This window comes from Rhineura floridana, chromosome 2 (genome assembly GCF_030035675.1).
Source record: "Rhineura floridana isolate rRhiFlo1 chromosome 2, rRhiFlo1.hap2, whole genome shotgun sequence".
NCBI classification, from domain to species: Eukaryota; Metazoa; Chordata; class Lepidosauria; order Squamata; family Rhineuridae; genus Rhineura; species Rhineura floridana.
In genome coordinates, this window is record NC_084481.1 from 9210450 (window position 1) to 9233883 (window position 23434).

Consider the following 23434-nt stretch of genomic DNA (forward strand, 5'->3'; position numbering starts at 1 on the left):
GAAGTACAAGAGGTTGTTATTTGTATTTAACTAGTTTTATTCTACCTTTAATGAGTATGGTGAGTAATAAAAAAAAACATAGATTCCAATTTACTTGGCAAATGGCTACATTTGTTTCAATTTATTAATGCATTTCAGCTGCAAACTAATCTAACTCTAGGATCCTTTTTCAGAGCCAATGTGCTTTTAGGATGTTTATTATGAGTGTCAAAGTAGTAAAATGGGAAAGACCTTCCTGCAATTCTGGTTTAGAATGATCTGGAACAACATAATACACTTAATTTTAAATGCCTATGTTGTTAATCCTCTCTTTTAAGAGTCCAAAATGTACAACTCATTTAACTTTCATTAAGTTTGGTGTATTAAGTCCCACAACCTAATGAAAATAATATGGATTTATCCGATAACTAATGAAGTCCCAGAAGAATTAAGCGTAATTCTCACCAACCCTTCCGCAAGACTGTTTCCATTACATTGACAAATTGACAAACATGATTGGATAAGATATTCAGAAAACCTCAATGCGAAAAATTCTAGGAAAGAAAAAAACAACCATGCTTGCTGGTTAATCCAGAGGGGCACCTGGATTTCCTTCCATGACTATTAAACCTCCAAAACCAACTCCTTTATTGCAGCAGAAACCAGGCACGTGGTTAAATATCAGTACAATTTTGTTCTATGTACGATACGTGTGTCATACCAGAGAGTTTTCTAATCAGTAATGCCAAAATTGTGTTCCACGCAACAGGGAATCCACAATTTTGGATGCGGCTTAATAGCCAGCCACTACTGGTGGCCACAAACCTTTTCCTTAAAAAAGGTGTTAACAAAAGTATAGTTTCCAAATGAAGTAACAGTTCTCATCTATTTGGCACTGGTTAGGCCTCACATTGAGTAATACATCCGTTTCTGGACACCACACTTTAAGACAGATGCAGACAAACTGGAACAGGTTCAGAGGAGGGCAACAAGGATGATCAGGAGACTGGAAACAAAGCCCTACAAGGAGAGACTGAAAGAACGAGCAGGGTACCGCAGGACTCAGTCTCATATTGCTCTTCAACATATTAATGACTTGGATGAGGTGCAGGGAATGCTTATCAAATTTGCAGATGAGACAAAATTGGGGAGATAGCCAATACCTTGGAAGACAGAAACAAAATTCAAAGGGATCTTGATAGGCGGGAGCTCTGGGTCGAAAACAATAGAATGATATTTAACAGGGACAAGTGCAAAGTTCTACACCTAGGAAAAAGAAACCAAATGCAGACTTATAAGATGGGGGATACTTGGCTCAGCAATACTACATGCGAGAAGGATCTTGGGATTGTTGTTGATCACAAGTTGAATATGAGCCAACAGTGTGATGTGGCTGCAAAAAAGGCAAATGTTATTTTAGGCTGCATTAACAGAAGTATAGTTTCCAAATCGCATGAAGTATTGGTTCCACTGTATTCAGCACTGGTTAGGCCTCATATCGAGTACTGCATCTAGTTCTGGATACCACACTTTAAGAAGGATGCAGACAAACTGGAACGGGTTCAGAGGAGGGCAACGAGGATGATCAGGACTGGAAACAAAGCCTTATGAGGAGAGACTGAAAGAACTGGGCATGTTTAGCCTTCAGAAGACCGAGGGGAGATATGATACCCCCTTCCAACTCTACTACTCTATGATTCCATATATATAATTGTTTTTGAGCCTTGCTGCTGGCAGACACTCTGTCCAACTCTTGGAACTTTTGGATGGATGCCCTCATTTGGGCCCTGTGTAGAGATGTGAAGTCCTGGGGGAAAAAATCAGGGAAAATCATGGGTTTGGGGTTTTTTTTCATTCCCCCCCATTTTTTTCTGTTTCCCCTCCATACACCCCCAAACAAGTTGGGGGCAAAAAACAGAGAAAACCAGAAAAATAGGGGAGACACCAGCTTCCCCCCTAATTTTCCCCATTTTTTCCTTGGCCTTCACATCTCTAGCCCTGTAATTTCACACCCCTGTCCAGTGCACGCCCCTCCCATGGCCTGGGAATGCCTGGCCCTCCCTGCTCTTGGACTTAATCTACTGTTGAGGAGTCTTCCGCCTACCCCTTTTCTAAGCACACTAAAGGTAGACAGACACACACACACCCCTCCTGCCACCTCTCCTCATTCCTGAACTTTTGGCTCACTGCCCTTCTCTCCGCCTCCTCCCGCCCCTTGCTCTGCCTTTTCTCTCCAGCCACCTTTGACTCATTGCTGGTGCCTCATTCTCCTTCATTTCTGGGATAGTATTCAGTAACTCATATTGTACAAAAAGAGCCATCTCGTTTATTATTGTCTTTAAGGGCAGGAGATTTAATAAACTCTTTGTTGCAACTCTTGTTTTCCCTTCCTGGAAATCTTAATTCCTATGGGAAGCAGGGAGGAGCAAGTGAGAGCCTGGGTAAGTGTTCTGTGTGGGAATGCGTATGCCCACGGATGTTTATGAATGCATGAATGAAAGAAAGTGAGTGAGCATGTGGGAGGTAGTCCTGCCACCTTTTTGTATTGACCCTGCCCACTGCTGGCATGTAGTCCCCAGAAGGTTAGCCAGGAGGGAATGCAGCCCTCACAGGTTGAAAGAGGTTCCTTACCCTTGCTTCCGGGGGTTCTCTGCTCGAACAGGGATAGCAAAGGCATATCTTCAGATGCGGTTGGACTCCACCTCGCATTAGCCCCAGCCAGCATGCCCAATGGTCTGGGCTGATGGGTGTCATAGTTCAGCATCATCTGGAGGGCACCATGTTGCCTACTCCCCATCCAGTCCAAAGGTTCTTGCAATGCTCCTATTAATTTGGTAACAGGCTTTTGGCAACAGCTAGCTTTTGAACCAGTTCCAGCAGACCAACAGCAGCCTGGCCTCTGGCAGGAATAAAACTAGGGACTACATAGGGAAAAGGTTCTACTAGCACAGAAGCAATTCCCCAGCCATTCGTTGTTCCAGCATGTCTGTGATACAAATCCCAAGCAAGCATGGTAAAAGACTCCTCTTCTGCAAGGCTTCACTCTTGTTTCCAGATTGGCGCTCACTGGGTTGCTGTAAGATCCAGTCTGAAAACTCTTGGTCTTCAAATCATAAGTTAAACCAAGCATACTATGTTAACAGTTCATTTCCAATCCTGACGGTTTCAGGAATCATCTGCAGCTATTGTGTCAGTTCTGTTTCTAAAGGTCCCAGCAAAAAGTCTCAACAAAAACTGACCTAAAATAATTAAATAAAGCAGTCCCACATGTATGTGGGAGGAGGTAGGATCACAATGCCACCTCCCCTTCTCTGCAGTCAAAGTAACCTCTGAACAGTCCTAAGCAGAAAGGCCTTCTACTACTGTTACAAGTGAAGAATTTAGAAATATGAAGGGACGCATCCAAAGTCAGCCAAGAAGAGAACCTTTGGCTGATCTTAACCTCAACCCAGTTTTGTTCCTGATTTACAAAATTAATTTGTCACCTAAGTTCATGTGAATTCCACCCCCTCCAAAAGAAGGCTGAATATTGGAATAATAGAATTGCTCTCATTCCTCACTCCCACCAGAACTACTTGCTTCCTTAAAATATACAAACATATTGTAAATCTGAAGGAAACAGACTCTCATTAGAAGAAAACTGCTAAGCTAAGTGAGTTTTTTCAGAACAACCTAGCTCAACATCTCCTTTACAAATATCCCTGTGGAAAAAGTCCAGGGATAGTTGCCACATGGCATTTTAATGAAGAAAATGCTGGTTTCAGTGAAGGAACAGCAATTTCCTCCAAGCAGAAGCACTCTCATCAATACAATTTTGTCCCCCAATGACTAATTAAATATCAGGGATTTCAGATAGGGAATTAGTATGCAATAACATGCCAGCTTCCCGTTCTATTTAAAGTGAAACGCTTTGGTTTCAGAAATGCTGTACTTACTTGAAGAGTGAAAGGAAGACAAATAGCTACTTATGCTAAAATCCACATGTATATTTACTGCGAAGCAGTCACACTAAATTCATTCAGACAGTTCCTGTGAAGACAGATGGGGCTTCTTCAGTTAGAGGAAAGTATGTGTCTCCAGAATGGACATCTATTCTTGCTTTGGGAGCTACAGCTACTAAGTTGTCCCATTCTTCTCACGCACCAAGCTACGTCTTGGATTACGAATCCTCCAAAATCAACACACCCTTAATATGGAATGCTGGGAAAGCAATGCATGCTGAACCTTTTTATGCAAATTGGGTTTAAGAAGTGAGTCAAAGTGCCAGATGATCACAGATGGGGGCAACGGTTTCTTCCCTCTCCCTCCAGGCCAGATCTGTTCAAAGTATTAGCCCTGTTGAGGCATCAGTCTCAACTCAGAGGACATGTGCATCAGTGCTGCTCCAAACTTCCCTGCATGCACTTGCACCAAACCTACCCCTTCCGCAATTACAAGCCTCCCTGGGATCAGGAGCCCTGCATAATTTAGATTCCTGACTGCAGGGAGACTTGTAAGCACCATCATTTGAATGGACTTAGAATCCCAGTTCGGACCTTCCGACTCAACCTGGGGGAGTTAGAGGGACAGCCAGGGTGCAAACATTGAAGTAGGGATGGTGGGTGCAGCCCCACAACCTCTATATGAGTTGGGATACCCTATTCAGGAAACAGGGATGGAGGGGGTGCATTAAATGCCATGTGATCACTAGTCCCCCCCCCTTGAATCCTTGCAGTATATAAACTTTACCTGAACATACCACATGCACATATTGCTATATAAAAAAAGAAACAAAGTATTTACATTGCTCTCAGAACTCACAGAAAGCTTATCCTACCTCTATGGATGCAATGTGGAGTAGAGTCTCCCCCTTATGATTTCTCTTGGCTGACAGGTTATTGGGAGATTTCCTGGAGAAAGACTCCGTTTGCTGCGCCTGTTTCTGAGAAGGATTATCCGTCAGAGGTGCTGTTTCTGAAGTTATTCGGCTATGTGCACACTGGAAGTCTTCAGAGTTTCTCAACGCTGGTAAAGAGCTAGCAGTTGGTGTAGATGGAGAAGCCCTTACACAGTCAAGGGTGGGAGAAGTTGCACCAAGGGAAGCTTTGGGTGGTGGCCTTGGGGACTCCTTCAACAGTGTTAGATTCCCAGGACTGCTCTGCTCTTTCCTTCTGGGACGTTTACATAAAGGAGTGGGAGATCCGTTTTGTGGCCTTCCACGCTTTACTGGCGCAATTTCCCCCATGGAAGGGAGGCACTCTTCAGAAGTCATGCTTTCCTCAGCAACATTACATGCACCAGACAAGCTATCACTTCTCCTATTCTCGGTGGGTTTCACAGATGCAACGCCATCCACACCGAGTTCATTCTCATCCTGTGTGAGCTCTGCTCCCATTATAGACTTGGGTCCTAACGTGCTTTTTAGGTCTGGACTGGGGATAACTAACGACCGGCTGCAAAATGACACCGCCTTTGCTTTGATTTCACTTGAGTCCTCTTCGGCATGTCCACTGATGTTTTTCTGTCTTCCCCCAAGCAATCCCCAGTGTTTGTTGATGTCTGCTAAAGTCTTTTTCCTCAACTGCTTCTTGCATTTTGGATGGGGTTTCTTTTGCTCTCTGAAAGGTTCTTGATGAGGAGGGGAGGGAATAAAGTCATAGTTGGAAGTTTGGAGAGGAGGCTGGCAATCCTTGCCCTTCACTGCCTGTTCTGTCTTGCCTGGTCTCTTCTTTAGAGTGAATCTCATCTTCCTACTACGAGGACTGAACCACATTTTTATTTGCTGTTTCTTAGTTCCTGCCTCACAAGCCATGTCTCCTGAGACAGACAAATTCTCTCCTGAACCTGGCAGAAGAAATTGTGTAAAGAAAAAAGAAAACCCATTAAAACTGAAAAAAACCAATGCGTGGTCTGCTTTAACTCAAAGTAATCTGTAACACTGAGGTGATAAACTAGTTGTGGGCCATCCCACTTTCGACTGAAAGCGAGAGCTTGCATGAATGAAATGCTCTTCCATACCCCCAAAATCAATTGATCAATTTTGGGCTAGTTTTCAACATGCAATAAATTTTCTTCCATTTTTAAAAACATGTTATCTTATTCTGGTTTGCTAGCCAGTCACAATGGTGATGTGACAATTCAGAAATCAAGCCAATCACAGTTAAGATCCCCTAGCCGTATCTTGACAGACCTTATGTAAGAAAATGGAACCGCATCACTCACCTACACAGACAGGGTCAATTCACATGCACTGTTGGGACATACATTTCCTCCTTCCCTCCTTGTTACAAACTCTGCTAGCTTAGTAGCTTCCTGGTTCACAACAAACCACATTTGAACCAGTAAACTATGGTGAGTGATTGCTCTTCATACCAAGAAGAGGAAAGGGATGGAGGTGAGAGCCATAGCTCAGTGGCAGAGTAGATGCTTTGCATGCAGAAGGTCTCAGGCCCAACCTCTGGCATTCCCAGGTAGAGGTGGGAAAGACTATGGACAGTACAGATAAGTCTGAGCTAGATGGACCAATGGTCTGGATCAGTATAAAGTAGCTTCCTATATTCATCACACAAGCAAAGGGTTTGTGCTAAAGCGCAAAGCCATGTTTTTGCATTATGCCCCTGAACATGACCCACTGTCACTCTTATTCCAAGCAGATCCATAATCTGACTCAAGATAGACACAAAATGGGAAAACGTAACATCCATGAGAAGCTTGCAACTGTATACACCTCTATAGGGAACTCACTGCTTGCATCAGAATTTTACTAACCCAAGCACTGCATAAATAACTCCTAATATAGAACATTTTAAAAAGTAGAGACAGACATATTCTGCTAAGGAAGATTTTAGCTGCTTAACATTCTGGGAACATGGTCGAGCAAATCAAAATGTGTAATACTTAAAAATGGTAGTCCTTTGAGACTAAATGCAGTTAACAATACTTCTACTTCAATGCATTAAAATTCCAACTCTAATTTTCTTTTTTAGAATATAATGGGTTTGTTAACCCTCTCACGCAACCGGACGCATCGACTGCATAACCATTCCAGCAAAAGGAAGAGATAAAAATCCATATTACCCAAATACAAATAAAAATGTGCAGAGAAAATTAACAGAGCACAGGGCATCACAACTGCAACTTTCTCTGAGCTCTTATTTGAAATTATTTAATGAGATGGACTTCACTAATTGGTCATCATCAACCTGAAGTTTTTTTTTTCTTGGAGTAGGCAATGACTTATTGGTCATCCTCTAATTAGTGTGTTGGTCAAGAAAGAAGTATGAGATTTGCATTCAATCTAACTACCTCAATTGTACATTGAGGCTTGTCCATTAAAGCACAAATCCTACTCAGCTTGCCTGAAGCCACAGGATAGAACAAAAAGTTCTGGAAACAAGGCATCCTTTTTCATCAACAGGAAGCTTTCCTACCAAATAAAATCTTAGATCTAATTTTGGGCTAACAATAGCGTCTACAAATCTTGATTGCCAACAGATTGGGGAAGATGATATTTACTCCTGCCATCTTCTGTGTTTACACTTTGACAAGATTAATTGCAAAATATTTACCTTGATATAAATAGTCACATCCATGGAGTGAAAGAAGATAGCTCAGGGAAAGAAAGAAAAACTGCTTTTGGAGACATACCAAAGCTTAGCTTTGTGTTTGGCTGCCTGAAAGATTATAAGCAGGGCTTTCAGCAACTCCATAAATGACGAACCAAGCAGACAGTCTTGGTATGAGTCACAGAATTTGGGAGACCTCATCAATATTTTAATTTATTTTTAAATAATTTTCTACCTCTCATTATGTGTACATTGGCACGATTCAGATATCATGCCAAGTTTTGGCTAAAGAAGTCTGAGGATGCTATTCTGCAATACCCTCCTGGCCCCAACGAACACAATGGGACTTAAAATAAGTAAATTAGCATTTGATAGCTCCGTAACTATGGTTTGATATACTGGTCAAACTGACAAATCCTAGTTTGCAGTCAGCTGAAAACTGAATTGACAAGCTATTCTTTGCCTCCAGAGGCTGCTGCACAATAGAGACAGGAATGAGCTTATAAGGCTGAGAGGACAGAAAATATTTTTATGTTAATATTATTATAAGAAGCTGCCCTGAATGTTTTATTGAAACAGAAGAGTGGGAAATAAAACAGTATTGAATAAGAAAAAAAATAAAAGCATACAAGCAATTCTAAACTATAGTGTGCCTATGAAATGGACTGCCTTCAGGTAGATTCCGACTTAGGATTTTCATTAGGGTTTTCATGGTAAGCGATATTCAGAGGTGATTTCATCATTGCCTCCCTCTGAGGCTGAGAGGCAGTGACTGGCCCAAGGTCACCCAGTCAGCTTCATGGCTGTGTGGGGATTTGAACCCTGGTCTCCTAGGTCGTAGTCCAACACTCTAACCACTACACCACACTGGCTCTCACAGTGTGCCTATAGTATATTTCAAATGTTAGCTGCAGGATCTAAACTATGGTTAGTACAGGCCATCCTTTGGTGTGATATACGAATTAAGATCTCAACTGAGGCGAAGAGAAGAACACAACATTGAAGAAAACAAATTACAAGAGGTTACAGGGCTCAGAACACTGTCTTTGATTGTCTCTTGCATACAGTACACCCTCTCATTATAGCCATACACCCCCCCTCCCTACAGGCCTCTTAATTTTATAATTGCTAGAACCCACTTTGAGTTCCTGTTTTGGAAGAAAAACTGGGTATTATATAGCAACAAGAGCAGCTATATAATTAAGGCACCTGGCTTTCTCAGCATGCTACTCTTATATGTGGGACCTGACACGAAACATTGCAAGGTGGAGTGTTCCTTACAGAGTTCCAACCAGCCACATCCTCTTCCAAGAGATTCCATTCCATAACCCTATCTCAGTCAGCATTCTGTGCCCATGGAGAGTGTTCAGTCATTACTGGGCTTTGGGAAGGGTTCCCCCCTTACAGTTTGGGAACAATTTCTTGTACTAATGCAAATTGTGAGTTCTTTCAAGCCTGCTAATATGGCCACCTTTGCCACGGGCCAGCGCTGATAAAAAATAAATGATTTTTCTTTTAAAAAATTAAAGATCTGATTTTTAAAATTTAAATCCATTTTTTAAATATAAATCGGATTACAAAATTTTCTTGAAATAATTTGTAACAAAGAGCCTAGGTCAAAGATATCATCACACTAATTATACAACTTCTATTTATATTCTATGAATATTTTAACAGCAGTTTATGGAGATGGGAGATAACCTGATCAGTCCTATTCTGCAGATGGTGTACGTGAAGTGCATGATCTCTCTCGCTAGGCTTTGCCTCTCTAAGTGCAAAGACAGAGCCGGTCAATGAATAGAGAATTTGGGGAGATGGAGTAGATCTGAACAAAGAGGAGACCACTGAAGTGGTAATACAGCTCGTAATAGCAGCAGCCTCTTCGGCAGGTGTAACAAAAAAATTTTCTTCCTTTGGACTAATTCATTCTAAAACTGAGAAATAAGCTGGGAATTGAAAAAGCAGGGAAGTTTGTATTCTTTTCCAGAAAAAGGTGAAGACGACTGAGTTAACTGTTTAAGTTTCTCATGTTGACTTAGTTGAATTGTCTAAATTTTATTTTTTAAAGAACTTCACATTTATCTAAAAACTGAAATAGTTAACAATTCAAAAATCCATGTGCATGTTTTGTTAATATTGTTGTTTGTTGAAGAAGAAAACTAACCAGAAGAATAAACAATCTTAGTAGTACAATTAACACCTGTTTGGTGGTGATTCTGGCACACCATGACAAAAATATCATGATTAATTGAACAGTTGGAGCTGGTTCATCTCCTGAGTGACTTCACAAATTCATTCCACTTTAGTACTAAAATGACCAAATTATCATCCCATTTTTAAATAAAAAATTAATCTGAAAAACCTACATCTCTGAATATGTACTATTTATATTAAATAATAATGTATTTCTACTAAAAATGATTAACAGAATCTTCCTCATTGGTGATTTAAATCATTAAAATTGCCTCCTTCAGAGATGTTATTTAAATAACTTAAATCAAACCAACCCTGCCACGGGCAGTGGTATTTTGCCGCCTTTTTTATGTTGGGCTGGCTGACGCGCAGCAAAGGTGGGTGGCATCTGGTTTGTCAGAAGGAGGGGGGGAAAAGGGAGGGGAAACCCAAAGACACCAAAAAGTGTATTTGTGAAAATAATTCCAAAGCAGTTTATTAAAAAGACAAGCCCAATACACTTTTTGGCATCTTGGGGGTTCCCCCCCTTTTTTCTTCTTCTGACTAACCAGATGCCATCCACCTTCACTGCGCGTCAGCCTACAGAGAAACAGAAATTTGGGGGAGAGCTCAGGATAGAAAAGAGGAACCAGTTACATGACCTGTCGGTTCTCTTATATTTTAACTGAGACAGAACAACAAAACCAGAGATTCTGAATCTCCAACCCTAAGCTAACCCTTGGCTGTTTCGACAGATCCCATGTCAGTCTTTGTTAATAAATTCTAGGTTGTGCAAAACTTTACAGAAAGTATGCAAATACAACAAAAGTAATGTGGGTTGTAAAATGTAAATGTACTGCCTTCAAGTCAATTCCGACTTATGGCGACCCTATGAATAGGGTTTTTCATGAGGCTGAGAGGCTGTGACTGGCTTCATGGCTATGTGGGGATTCGAACCCTGGTCTCCCAGGTCGTAGTCCAACACCTTAACCACTACACCACACTGGCTCTTATGTGGGTTAAGTAACTGTTATTTGCAGGGGGTATTTGCAGGCGACTATACCCAATACTAGATTCCAAGTACTCCAAGAGCCTAAAAATGCTTTTTCGAGTCATTCCTCATAAAACTATTCACATCCTCTTTTGTCGCAGAACTGCCAAGGAAAGAAACAGGGCAAATTCCTTCGACAGCTTTCACCTGTCCAATGGCTCTTATGCGTTTTCAGCTCTATCTAAGCTAGCTTTGCTGCACTTTAAACCTATTGCTTGTTACCCATCCCAGTTAAAGCATTCAGACCTGTCCTCTCTCTTGTTTGTTTTTAAACACATGGTCATTTCTTCAGTCAGTCGTGCGTCATGTGATCCAGATGTTTCCCAGTTATTTCATAAAACAGCAGGCAAAATGGGAACCAGGCCTAACCATGGCAAAGCAGAGACGTCGTTACTCCTGCCTTGGCTCTTCAAAGGATGCGTTACCATAGGTGTTACCATTTTAAGTGCAGAAGCGGTCTGAACATGCAGTCCAGATGTGCACACCCCTCACGCTAAAAATTGTTATTACTGCTTTTACCTGTGTTAATCCAGCCCATGACAATAACCTGGCCCACTGTTACTTAAGGTCTGTCTTGCTCAGTACCTGACTAACCACTTTCATCCTGATTTTGGATTTAAGTAATCATTCATCATTAAGTAATGGCATTCATCAGAAGAAATGATCCCAGATGCACACACCTTTCATAATGCAGGGATGATAAACCTTAAAAAAGACTGTTCCAGTTTGGGGGAGGGGGAGTCAGATGGTTCTATGTTCAAGGTTTTATCTTGATTACTAGTGTACTTTTTTCAGCATTCTAAAATGCTACCATGACACAGGATGGCATTATGCTCTTCTTGGAAATAGCGCTCGACTAGATGATGTCATCAAGCAAGACAATCCGTGTGGTCTTCAAAAGGCATAACTAGTACGGATAGGATCTAGCACAACAACATCTAAAGGAGATAACAAAAGGGGGGAAACAGAGAGAGAGAACCTTACATTGGCTGCTACTCTAACCTAGAGATGGGGGGAAACAGAAAATCTGGAGAAAAATGGACCCACCCACCCATTTTTCCCAGTGGCAGGAGAGAGAGCGCAGTAGACCTAAGAACTCCTTTTGAATGTTAAGATTTAATCTTTACTCTGTGCTTTATATGAGAGGAACAGAGTTGTGTTTGAAGACATGTGGCTGCCTCCATTATGTTTAGTGTAAGCCACACAAAATGGTGGTGTCTATCAACTGGAAAGTAGGCAATTGGACACTCTTCAGAATGCGGTTCAACTCTGTATGGATTTCAGGAAAACTCTAAATTCACGGCTAAATACATTGCCTTTAGTAAAACTTGTTCCTAGTATTTAATAGTTAAGTGACTTGAAGAACTGGGCACAAACATAACAATCTTGACATAGTACACAATTATTTTACAAAGAAAACTCAACTGCATCATATTGCTAAATTGCACATCAGCCATTTAATATTCACTTGCATACAATAGTATAAGAATCATCTCTACCCAAACTGAAATGGGATTACTTTCTACTTGTGCTGCCATTTAATAAATCCTTAAAAGATACTTCAGAGCACATAATATTTGAGACCTAGAAAGGTTTATAGTGCTGCTTATCCATGGTTTTCCTGTAATGCACTAACAAGTTACAGAGGAAAAAGCAGCAATTAGAAAATCTGGTTTAACTATCATTAATCTGTATCAAAAGAATATAATGATGCACATTGTGTGCTGCTGAAATTATTCTCTATTATGGGTTTTGAGAACAGAAGTTGAAATCTCTTTGACAAACTAGTCCCTTATTAAAAACCAAAGGGAAGTGTTTTGATACCATCTGTGCAACATTAGCACCATCACCAAAGAATGATTAGTTTGTATGTTGAGCATTCAGCACTAAGGAATAAAAATTAGGAGAAATTTCCAGCTATTCAAATACTCATTTGAGTCATTATGAAAACTTTTATCACGCACATGCAATGCTGCGTAATTGATAACAGAAATGGGGTCAAAATCACCACCTCTGCATCACAGCCAAAGAGGAAATACGCTGGGACACACACACAAACACTGGTAACGTCTAATTCGTTGTCCTGGACTAGCATGTGCTTAAAAGGACGTGGCCAGCACCTGCATGTGTTTGTAAGAAAAGAAAAGAAAATAGTTTTGGTTTTCTATGAAAGTAAAGCTACATTATGAAGAACAAGGTAGAATTATCTATAAGCAGTTGTCAGGAAAGTTTACAGCAGACAACTGCTTCTCTTTAAAGTACAGGGAAGCAAGAAAAAAAGGAGCTAAAGGAAATGGGAAGTTCATTTAAAAAAAAAAGCATTACTGTAAATCCGAGTTCTTTATCTCCAGCATGCCACATACTATGTCCTTCAATTCAACGTTCTTCCTAATTACCCACCTTAATTACAATAATTATACACTTTAGAGTAAATGCAGGTAATAAGGTTCGCTTGGAAAGGAGATTGTCAAAGACAGTGGAACAAAAAACCCTGCTGCTCACAGGGATAGCAAGGCTGATAATGACAATAATTTAGGAGAGCTGTTTACTTTCTCCCATGCATGGGAGGGAGGGGAGGGAGGGAAAGGACTTGAGGGTATTGAAAAGAGAGGAGGGGGACAGAGTCAAATGAGAATCGCTGCGGATAATCACAGCTCACAGAAAACTGTTTGACAGGTGAGGTTTCAGCAATGGCCTTAAGAGGTAGTTGATCAGTTACCTCTTAAACCTCTTTCCTCACTCCTGTCCCCAGCTTGTTTACAAGATCAAGAGATTAAAATAGAAAGTAAGACAGGATAGTCCCTTTTGAATTTATACTCATGGACTTGGCATACCTCCATCGTGGATTACAAACAGAAAGTCATGTGGCACCTTAAAGACCAACATCAACATTATGAAGAATCTTTTATGAACTGGAGTCTGCTTTGGCATCCTCAGATGGCATGGGAGTAGAGAAAAAAAGGTTTAAGAAGTCAGATGACAATGGAATGTGATAATTATGTTAAGGCTTAAGTGTATTCAAAATAAAAACAGTAACCATTCACAACATCAGTAACTGATGAACCAAATAGCCTAGCATTCTTAACGTAATTAACACCTGTTGCATGATAGTAAGCCATTATCACAATTAAGGCCAGAGGTGGTAGAACCAAATTTCTTGCTGAGCTGCAATTCAGCAATGTATTTTGTTCAAGAATGGCACTGTCTTTTTTATTCTGTGAGTCTAATAGCTGCAGCAGGGAGGTGATTAAGGAACAGCGCTTGGAACCTTTCTTCAAGTGTTGCTTGCTACTTTGATAAATATTTGACACCCCCACCTGTACCTGCTTTAAAGTGATAAAGACTTGGGAAATTCAATCATGAATCCTATGTCTCATCCCTTTGACCCTTATAAAAAGGCAAGTGCTGTTTCTGAAAGTTCAGTTTTGTTCAATTCTGCCAGACAAAGGACCCATATTGTTGCATGTTTCCAATGAGTCACCGCATTGGCAAGACGGAGATTTCAATATGTCAGCAAAAACCCAGAGTAAAGATTATGACAAAACGTAGCCTTCTTTGCTAAGCAACAGCATTGTGGTTCAATACCAGCTCATCAGGAAAGGCATTTAAGCCTTCCCTACTCTGAATTTAATTACATGTAAATTAAAAAGAATCTTCCCTTTTCAATTACTTAATTAACATATTTTGATTGTCACCTGAAGATAGTTTCCTTAACACTTGTCTTCTAAGATTTAATTTTCAAATTGCCTAGCAGTCATCTTAAGAAGACAATATCCAAATTCATATATACTACACAAAACAGTTGCATTGAAGTTTTGCTTCAGTTTAATTTAAATTTACAGCACTTGAATCTTTACATTAGCAGACAGCTAGATTTTTTTTATTTTAGAAGAAAGAACTAACAGATAGTTCGTTTTTTCCTAGAAGAAAAACTAATAAAGGGGTCCAATATGCAAGCCTGACTACCTGAGGGGGATAAGAATCTGGATTCAAATTTAAGCTTTATCCTGGATTGTACTTTCAACATAAGACAGTCTACAACAAGAAATATTGTTTTTTTAAGAACTTGAGATTGGTTGGCTCTATCTGCACACAGCGTGGATGGCTCAGAAAATTATTTGAGCCTTCAAAAAATCATGGTGTAATGCTTTGCATTGCTGGCTTTTGTGCAAAGATTTAGTAAGCCATTATCCCATTATGTCCAAACGAGGGAACTCTGGCATAATGCTGATTAGCAGCAGAATGCCTGGAGACTGAAGTGTTCTCCTGCTGCTTTTTAAATGCTGCTTTTTTTGATGTCAGATTCCACCCATTTCTCCTTTTGTGTATAGACTGATCTACTGGTCCAATGTAGAAGGCAGAAGGGTATTGTTGTACGTGAAAGATAAGGTGGTAAATGAGCATCCCAACATTGTGGCCGACATTATGTCCTGTCCTAAATAATGTCTATCCTGGCAATAGTATTACAGGACCTAAGAACATCAGCCACTTGCATCTGATTAAGTGGACTCCAATGAACAAACCTTACGCCATAATAAATCTGTTATTCTTTTAAGATGCCATACGACTCTTGGTTTTGCTTCAATTGGTTAACATAGCTACCATTTTGGTTGTTTTTAAATCAGGAATAGCTAACCTGTGGCTGTCCAGATGTTGGTGGACTACAATTTCCATTATCCCAGATGACTGGCCATGCTGGGTGGGGCTGATAGGAGTTGGAGGCCAAGAACATCTAGAACGCCACACATTAAGCCACTCCCATTTTAAATCGTGTCCAGACCAACTCCTGGTGCACTAGAGGAGCTCATGTTTAAGAATACATGGGCCTAACTCAGTGGCAGACGACATTCTCTGCATGCAAAAGACCCAAAATTCAGTCCTTGGCACCTCCAGTCAAAAGGATCTCCAGCAGCAGGGCTGAGAAGGAGCTTCCCTAAGATACTTTGTACATTCAGCTATTCACTGCTGCGTGCAGTACAGGTACATCTTCATGCACGTGACCTCTCACTGACTCTCCTCTCATGAAACAAGACTAGATTCTACAAACAAAAATAATGTGAAGTCAATGGTGCATGGAAGTCTATGGTTCTTACAGCCACAATGATAACAATTACCTGTGGTGGCACAATTGTAGAGATCAGTAGTGGACTGTGGAGTAGCGATGGTTGCCCATGTCACTGCTGCATACTGGGAGAGGGGTGAAGAATTGCAAACACACCAGGAGGACCACTGGACTGGCTCAACCAGTCTGTTCCCACTGTGCCACCCTCACCCCTCTCCTGCTCAGTATGCAGTGGCAACACAGGCAACAAGAGGTCAGGAGACCATTGTTGCCCCACCCTGCCAACCACTACTGCTAGAGATCATAGCAGTTAGTTCTACTGGAACTAACCTCCAGAAGTCATCATAGACACTGCACATTCCCTTTTCATCCTCACAGCCACAGTGTGATGCGGGTTCATCAGACACGAGCAACGTAGCTAAGGCCACCCAGTGAGCTTGATGGGTGATTGGGAAGGGATATAGTAAGCACAAACACCAATTATCCAATATCAGTTTATTAATTCTATCAGCAACATTCACATTTGCAATGTTATCTGCTGCATCAGGAAGTTCTCATCTGTGATACCACTTAACACACCTTCTAGCTCACCGAAAAGGATTATCTGCAGTATTCTTTGGATCAGCTTTGCCCAACAAAAAGAGCTTAGTAAAGAGATTTGAATCTAAACCTCTGAGAAAATCAGAGATACATGGGTACACTATAGAAGTACAGACTCCCCAACTTGGTGCCCTCCAGATGTTTTGAACTACAACCAGAGCTTGGAAACGTTACTTTTTTTGAACTACAACTCCCATCAGCCCAATCCAGTGGCCATGCTGGCTGGGGCTGATGGGAGTTGCCGTTCACATCTGGAGGTTGCCAGATTGGGAAAGGCTGCCTTAGTATTAAATACATCTGAGGGAACTGTATTTGGTACCAATGTTTGAAAAGGCTTTTTATGAACGGATTTTAGTCTAAGAGTCAATTCCTACATTATGTTTGCTGTGCTCCAAACAGAATGTTCTTCATTCGTGACAATAATTCTATAATTTGAAAGCATGGCATGCAAATATAGAATATAGTCTATTACCTACAAACCATGTACCTTGGCACCAGCCTCCAAAAGTCTACAATATAAAGGTCTGTAGAAAGCACAGAGCACATCTTACCTAGTTATAGGACTTTCAGGATCATGAAAATAGGGCACTGACTTGTAAGAGTGGGCCCATGTTTGGAATGCATAATGAGCAAACTGACCCTCAGAACATTTAAGCAAGCAGAAGAATGCAGAAATCTTACCATATTATTAAGCATTTTATCAGGACAAAGTAACACACACATCTGCAAAATGTGACATTTTCATCTAAATTCAGCAGAGATTCTGGCGAACTGCAGATATGAATGCTGCATTAGTCTTTTCCCCTTAAGGAAGATCTCAGTGGATTTCAGGAAGAAGACATTCATATTTCCCTATAAAGTGTCCAGGTCTTGCATTAAATAGCCTTTCAGAAATATCTCTTGTTATCTCATCTTTGATACCCGGGCCAATGCATGCTTTTAAAGAGGCATCATTCCACTTACCTGATAACTCCCTCCTCTGCAGACTCTGCAGTTTGCTGTACAGTTTGACAATGTTGTCTAGCTGCCTGTTTACTTTCACATCTTGTACCATGGCTGGCATGCGACACACTGGGCAAGCTGTGCCAATGCAGTCACCCACACAAGTTCTGGAAGTCAAATATAAACAGAAAGCATTTTCACACAGAGAATTGGCAACAGCTTTCAACACAGGGGGCTAAAGAAAAGACTTTATGTGAATACTGGTGGCCTAATACAGCAAAGTAAGGCCATTGTTTATATTGTCCTTAAAATGCAGGACAGGGTAGCAGACATTTGGAACACAAGTTACTAGCCAAAGAAAACCATAGATTTAACTGGAACTGTCTAATAAAATCTGACTAAATAACAGGTTGCAATAAATTAGGAAAGCTGTGATTTGAACGTATTTCATTCACCTTTTCACAATGGTTAAAGATTATCAAGTCTGTGGCAATGGCCCTATGAAGACATAAAATGGAAATGGACTGCCTTCAAGTTGATTTCGATTTATGGTGACCCTATGCACAGAAGACATAAGCCATAGTTAAATGTTAAAGTCTGAACCTAGGACTGAATGCAAATTAGGATGTAAATGCATGGTTTGAAGGGGGCTTTAGGAGTTACATCTGCACCAATAAAATGTCTCTTACTTCCAAGAAGAGACATGTCTGAGAAGATAACACCTTTTGCTAAAGGCAGGCATGATCCAGCCAGGGTTAGACACTTTAAAGTCCAAATGAATTCAAGAGAAAAATTAAGCAGATACTAACTCTCCTATGGAAATAATTAAGGACCTGCTTAATTATCTTCTGCTGAAATCATTGAGACTTGGGGTGGCTTAGTTTTGACTGGATGATATTCTAAATGTTTTGTGATTAGGTTGCTGCCTAACAGAAGTGACAAAATATTGGCATAAGCAAGAAATCTTGCTCTATATATCAGGGTGGCTAACCTGTGGTCCTTCAGATGTTGCTGGATTCCCAACTCCTGTCAGACGTAACTAGTATGGCCAATGGTCAGAGATGATGGGAGCTTGCAGTTCAGCAACATCTGGAGGGCTACAAGTTACCCATTCTGGATCTATATACATTTTGAGAATTTGGTTACATCTTCATTCTGTCTGAACAGTTCTTGATAAATCAGAAATATTGTGACCTAGAAGGAGCTACTAACAGGCACATAATGGAACTCTGGACTCAAAGGGAAATAGCGGGGGGAGGGGATCATTAAAATGGATGACTCAAGGCATAGCCTAAAGGAATATGGGGCACATTTGCCATTTATGAAGGAGTCGGAAAAGTTACTTTTTTAAACTACAACTACCGACTCCAACTCCACCCAGCATTGCTCCTGACTCCGACTCCACAGCCCTGCTTGTACTGACAAAGTTATCTCCTTTAAGGAAAAACTAACACTGTGGGGAGCCAGAATCAAAAAAGAGACCAAAGTTGAAATGTTTGAATTGACAAAAAGTTGCAGACTGGACAAAAATCTTGTTGATTTAATTCTACAAAATTCCTAGAGGACAGAAAACTACTAAGGCCCACCTGCCAGAAAATGACTGAGCCAGGGACAAAGCTGTTCACAAAATGGCAGTGGAATCTGACATAATCAGCTGGTAATTACTAGCATGCAACTTGTCCCTAAGACCAGCCTCCACACCTGGGCACTTGAAGTTGCCCAATGTAACACTAATCTTTAAATAGGGATCTGAGGGGATCCTGGAAGTTACAGGCCGATTAGCTTAACATCTGTCCAGGGAAAACGGGTAGAAAGTATTGTTAATTAAAGATAAAATAACCAGGCATATTGAAAAGTGATGCATTCTGAAACAGAACCAGCATGGCTTCTGCAAGGGTAACTCCTATCCCGCTAACCTATTAGAGTTCTTTCAGAGTATCAACAAGCATATAGAGAAATAAATAGACAGTTCTCTCTTTGGAGGGATGTAAAAAATGGAATCCCCGCCAAGGACCTGTGCTTTTTAACTTGTGCATTAATGATCTAGAGTTAGGGGTGAGCAGTGAAGTAGCCAAGTTTGCTGATGAGACCTAATTGTTCAAGGTGGTTTAAACAAAAACATTGTGAGAAAAGTCAAAAGGAACGGGCAATAAAATGGCAAATTTCACACTAAAATGGCTACTGTGAACTGATACAAATATGGACAAAAAAATCTTTACATCGTATATATGCTCATAAGGTCTGAATTGGCAGTGATTGGCCAGGAATGAGACTTCGGGGTTGTACTGGATAGCTCAGTGAAGATGTTGATCCAATGTACAGCAGCTGTGAAAAAGGCAAATTCCATGCTAGGAATCATTAGGAAAGGTACTGAAATAAAATTATCAATATTATAATGCCATTATACAATCTATGGTGAGAGAACGTTTAGAATCCTATGTATAGTTCTGGTCACCATGCCTCAAAAAGGATACTGTAGAGCTGAAAAGGTTCAGAAAAGGGTAACCAAAATGATCAAGGGGATGGAGCGACTCCGCTCAGAGGAAAGGTTACAACATTTGAGGCTTTTTAATTTAGAAAAAAAGGCAAGTAAAGGGGGATGTGATAGAGGTGCATAAGATTATACATGGTGTGAAGAAACTGGTTTGGCGCTCTCATAATTCCAGAACTTGGGGCTTGGAAAACTACCTGCAGTTGACTTAACTACCCTAAGCAGTGTTCAGCGTGCACTGCTGTGAAAGACTCAGCTATCATTTGTATATTCCTACAATAAGAGGAGGGAGCATAACAGAGCCTTTTTGTTGATATTATAATGGTCTTTTCCCCGAGACAACATTCTTCTAACCACTACCTGAAGGACACACTAGAATCACTTATTTTGGACAGCTGGGAAAAGAAAAAAAGGTCTCTCTTTTAAAGCAAGGCTGGATGATGGATTTTAATCTGTCAATTCAGGAATAAGCTTTTGAGGTCAGTCTGGAGTTCCTTCCCCCACCCTCTCCACATGCTCTGTGTGTGAAGACAGCCAAACCTGGGCTAAGAGATTTATCTTAGGGATGCTACGACAACAGTTTTGTTTCCACGTACCTCAGCATAGTCATTAACCAATATGGAGACAAGAAATCAGAAGAAGGCTGGGACTGGGGAGGGCAGCTATGAGAGAACTAGAAAAGGTCCTCAAATGCAAAGATGTATCACTGAACACTAAAGTCAGGATCATTCAGACCATGGTATTTCCTTTCTCTATGTACGGATGTGAAAGTTGGACAGTGAAAAAAGTTGGTAAGAGAAAAAGCAACTCATTTGAAATGTGGTGTTGGAGGAGAGCTTTGCGCACATCATGGACTGCGAAAAAGACAAATAATTGGGTGTTAGAACAAATTAAACCAGAGCTATCACTAGAAGCAAAAGTGATGAAACTGAGGTTATCATACTTTGGACATATCATGAGAAGACATGAAGAAAAGACAATAATGCTGGGAAAAACAGAAGGGAGTAGAAAAAGAGGAAGGCCAGACAAGAGACGGACTGATTCCATAAAGGAAGCCACAGACCTAAACTTACAAGATCTGAATAAGGGTGGTTTATAACAGATGGAGGTCGCTGATTCATAGGGTCATAATTGACTTGAAGGCACATAACAACAACAACACTAGCACCCTCTGAAAACAAAGGCAAAACTTCTGGTTCCCCTGCAGCAAGGTCAGTAGCTCATTAACAGAGCATATGCTTTGCATGCAGGATGCCCCAGGTTCAGTCCCTGACACTAGCAGGTAGTGATGGTAAAGACTGCCTCTCTGAAACACTGGAAAGCCGTCTCCACTCAGTATAGACCAGTGGAACTTCAGGCCTAGAGGCCAAATGCGGCCCTCCAGGCCTCTCTGTCTGGCCCTCAGGATTCCCTCAGGCCACTCCCTCTCCTATGCTGCCCCCCCTGGCTCTGCTTTGCACCCTCCTTCAGTGTTTTTGCCTGGTTGGAATGTGCCTTGAACTTCAAGAATGCTTCTTGCTTGCCTGGATGGAGGGCAGAGATGGGTGTGCGAGTATGAAGACATGAGCCTATCGTACAAAGGAAAAAATGTAAATATCCAGAGGTATAGCCATGTTAGACTCTTAACAGCAAACACAATAAAAGAGTCTTGCAGCACCTTAAAGGCTAACAAATTATTATGGCATAAGCTTTTGTGACTCAGCTCACTTCATTAGGCACACAAAATTCAACACTCACAAAATTTAAATTATGTTTGGCTTTTTTCCTTGGAATCCAGGGATAGCCCAAGGTTTCTTGAATATTGGTCACATAAATTAATATATTTACATAATATTTTCATCCACCAGCAATGGATTACAATAGTTTAAAATTTATTTATTTATTATTACATTTATATCCGCCTTTCCTCAAAGGAGCTCCAGGTGGCCTACGAACATGGTTCTCCACCTCCCACTTTTGTCCTTGCACCAACCCTGTGAGGTAGGTTCAAGTGAGGGCCAGCAACTGGCCCAAAGCCACCTAGCAAGCTTCATAGCCAAGTGGGGATTTGAACCCTGGCCTCCCAGGTCCCAGACTGACACTTTAACCTCTACACCACTCTGCCAAAACAGTTTCTTTGTTCCAGTACAAGGTACCCAGCCTGGGCCTTTGCAATTGGCACAAATTTGTGAATGCATGTTACAGTTCTACCAGGTTAATCATTAAATTCCTGATTCTTCTCAACGATAATTAAACCTGTCAAATAACCAGTTCGAAAACAGATTCCATTTCCTGCTTTCTCTTATAGTATAGCACACACTGTTCACTCCCACATAAGGCCTTGGCAGAAACAGCAAAGGAGATAGGAGCACACAAAGTGAGCTTAGCAAGTGCACAGGGAGGAGGAAGAGCAGGAAGAGCCACTGTGGTGCAACACTCCACCCACTGAACGATGAACAGCATGGGGAAGGGGGTGGAGGCTCTTGTTAGCTCAGGTGACAGGCCCAAGGAAGTGGGGGCTGTCGCATGAAGATAAGGAGAGAAAGGAGCCCACATGGGTGGTGGCTGAAGAGAAGCAGGGATTAGGTTCCTTGCAGGGCAGGGACCATGTGGAAAGGGACAACAAAACTCCAATTAGCAAGTTTCATGGAACTCGCACTATGGAAATAGCTCTTAAAAAGTACTGTATTCCAAAGGTATTTAAAAATAATTCAAGAAGAGTCATAGGGAGGCACCAGAGCTCAGTGGCAGTGAGCACGCTTCTCATAGATTTAATCCCCAGAGTCACCTCTTTAAAAGGAACCCTGCCCAAGTTCTTTGCATGTATGTGTGTTGATATGGGTCAAAGATTTGAAGGGGACGACCATAGCAGCAGCAGGGTGTAAATCGCACCATGAATTGTATGGGTGGGGCTGCATAAACCAATCCCATCATCCCAGAATATAGCACCTGCATGTTGCATTCAGAAATTCTTCACTTACATTTGTATGCCTTTAGAAACAGTTACAATGAAGTCTGTGCCGTGCCACTTACAAAACCAGCCAAGCTTACAAACCTGTCCTTGTTTAAGGACACTGTAAATACATCCTCTGCTACTTCACTCATAAGGCCAAAAAGCAGCAGCTGGAGTCACTTTGGAACCTTTTCACAAAAGGAGTGATGATAAATGTTGCCAGGTGTCTCATAGACAGTGTTTAATTACTACCTTTTAGTTCACTAGTTCTGTAAGCACTTTTTAAAAAAATGCATCTTAATAACGTTGCTTTCAAGAAAGCCTCCAAAGCTATAGCTTTCTTTTAAAGGGGTCTGACACTGAGATGGGCAGAAAAGCCAAAGCGAGATATCACAAAAGGAACACACTGGCCACATAAGCTCAATTTACAAACAACACACCAAGCCATGATTTGAGCTTGCAGACATACAAGAGGCACACCACGATTTAGAGCTGCTTGTGTTCATTTTTTGTCTGCTCATCATTGCAAACTCTAGATGCAAAGCACTCTAAGTCCTCATATTTTACAGGCATGCAGTATGCATGCTGGTCTGTCAACTTCACAATTAACTTGCTGTCGTTAAAGAGGAAGTGATCCAATATGTGCGCTCACTTACATACC

General features: G+C 41.1%; 1 protein-coding gene across 4 annotated transcripts in view; it reads right to left on the reverse strand.

Moving 5' to 3' along the window:
• Nucleotides 1-23434, reverse strand: part of BARD1 (BRCA1 associated RING domain 1) — a 56418-nt gene that overhangs the window by 30595 nt on the left and 2389 nt on the right. For 3 of the 4 annotated variants that reach the window (XM_061607696.1, XM_061607699.1, XM_061607698.1), the window contains exons 3-4: nucleotides 17372-17517; nucleotides 4796-5802 (exon numbers count right to left, since the gene is read on the reverse strand). In XM_061607696.1, coding sequence (XP_061463680.1) covers nucleotides 4796-5802; nucleotides 17372-17517 — 1153 coding nt within the window. Of the gene's footprint in view, nucleotides 1-4795; nucleotides 5803-17371; nucleotides 17518-22801; nucleotides 22907-23434 lie in introns of those variants that run through there. The other variant, XM_061607697.1, reaches the window with a different exon arrangement.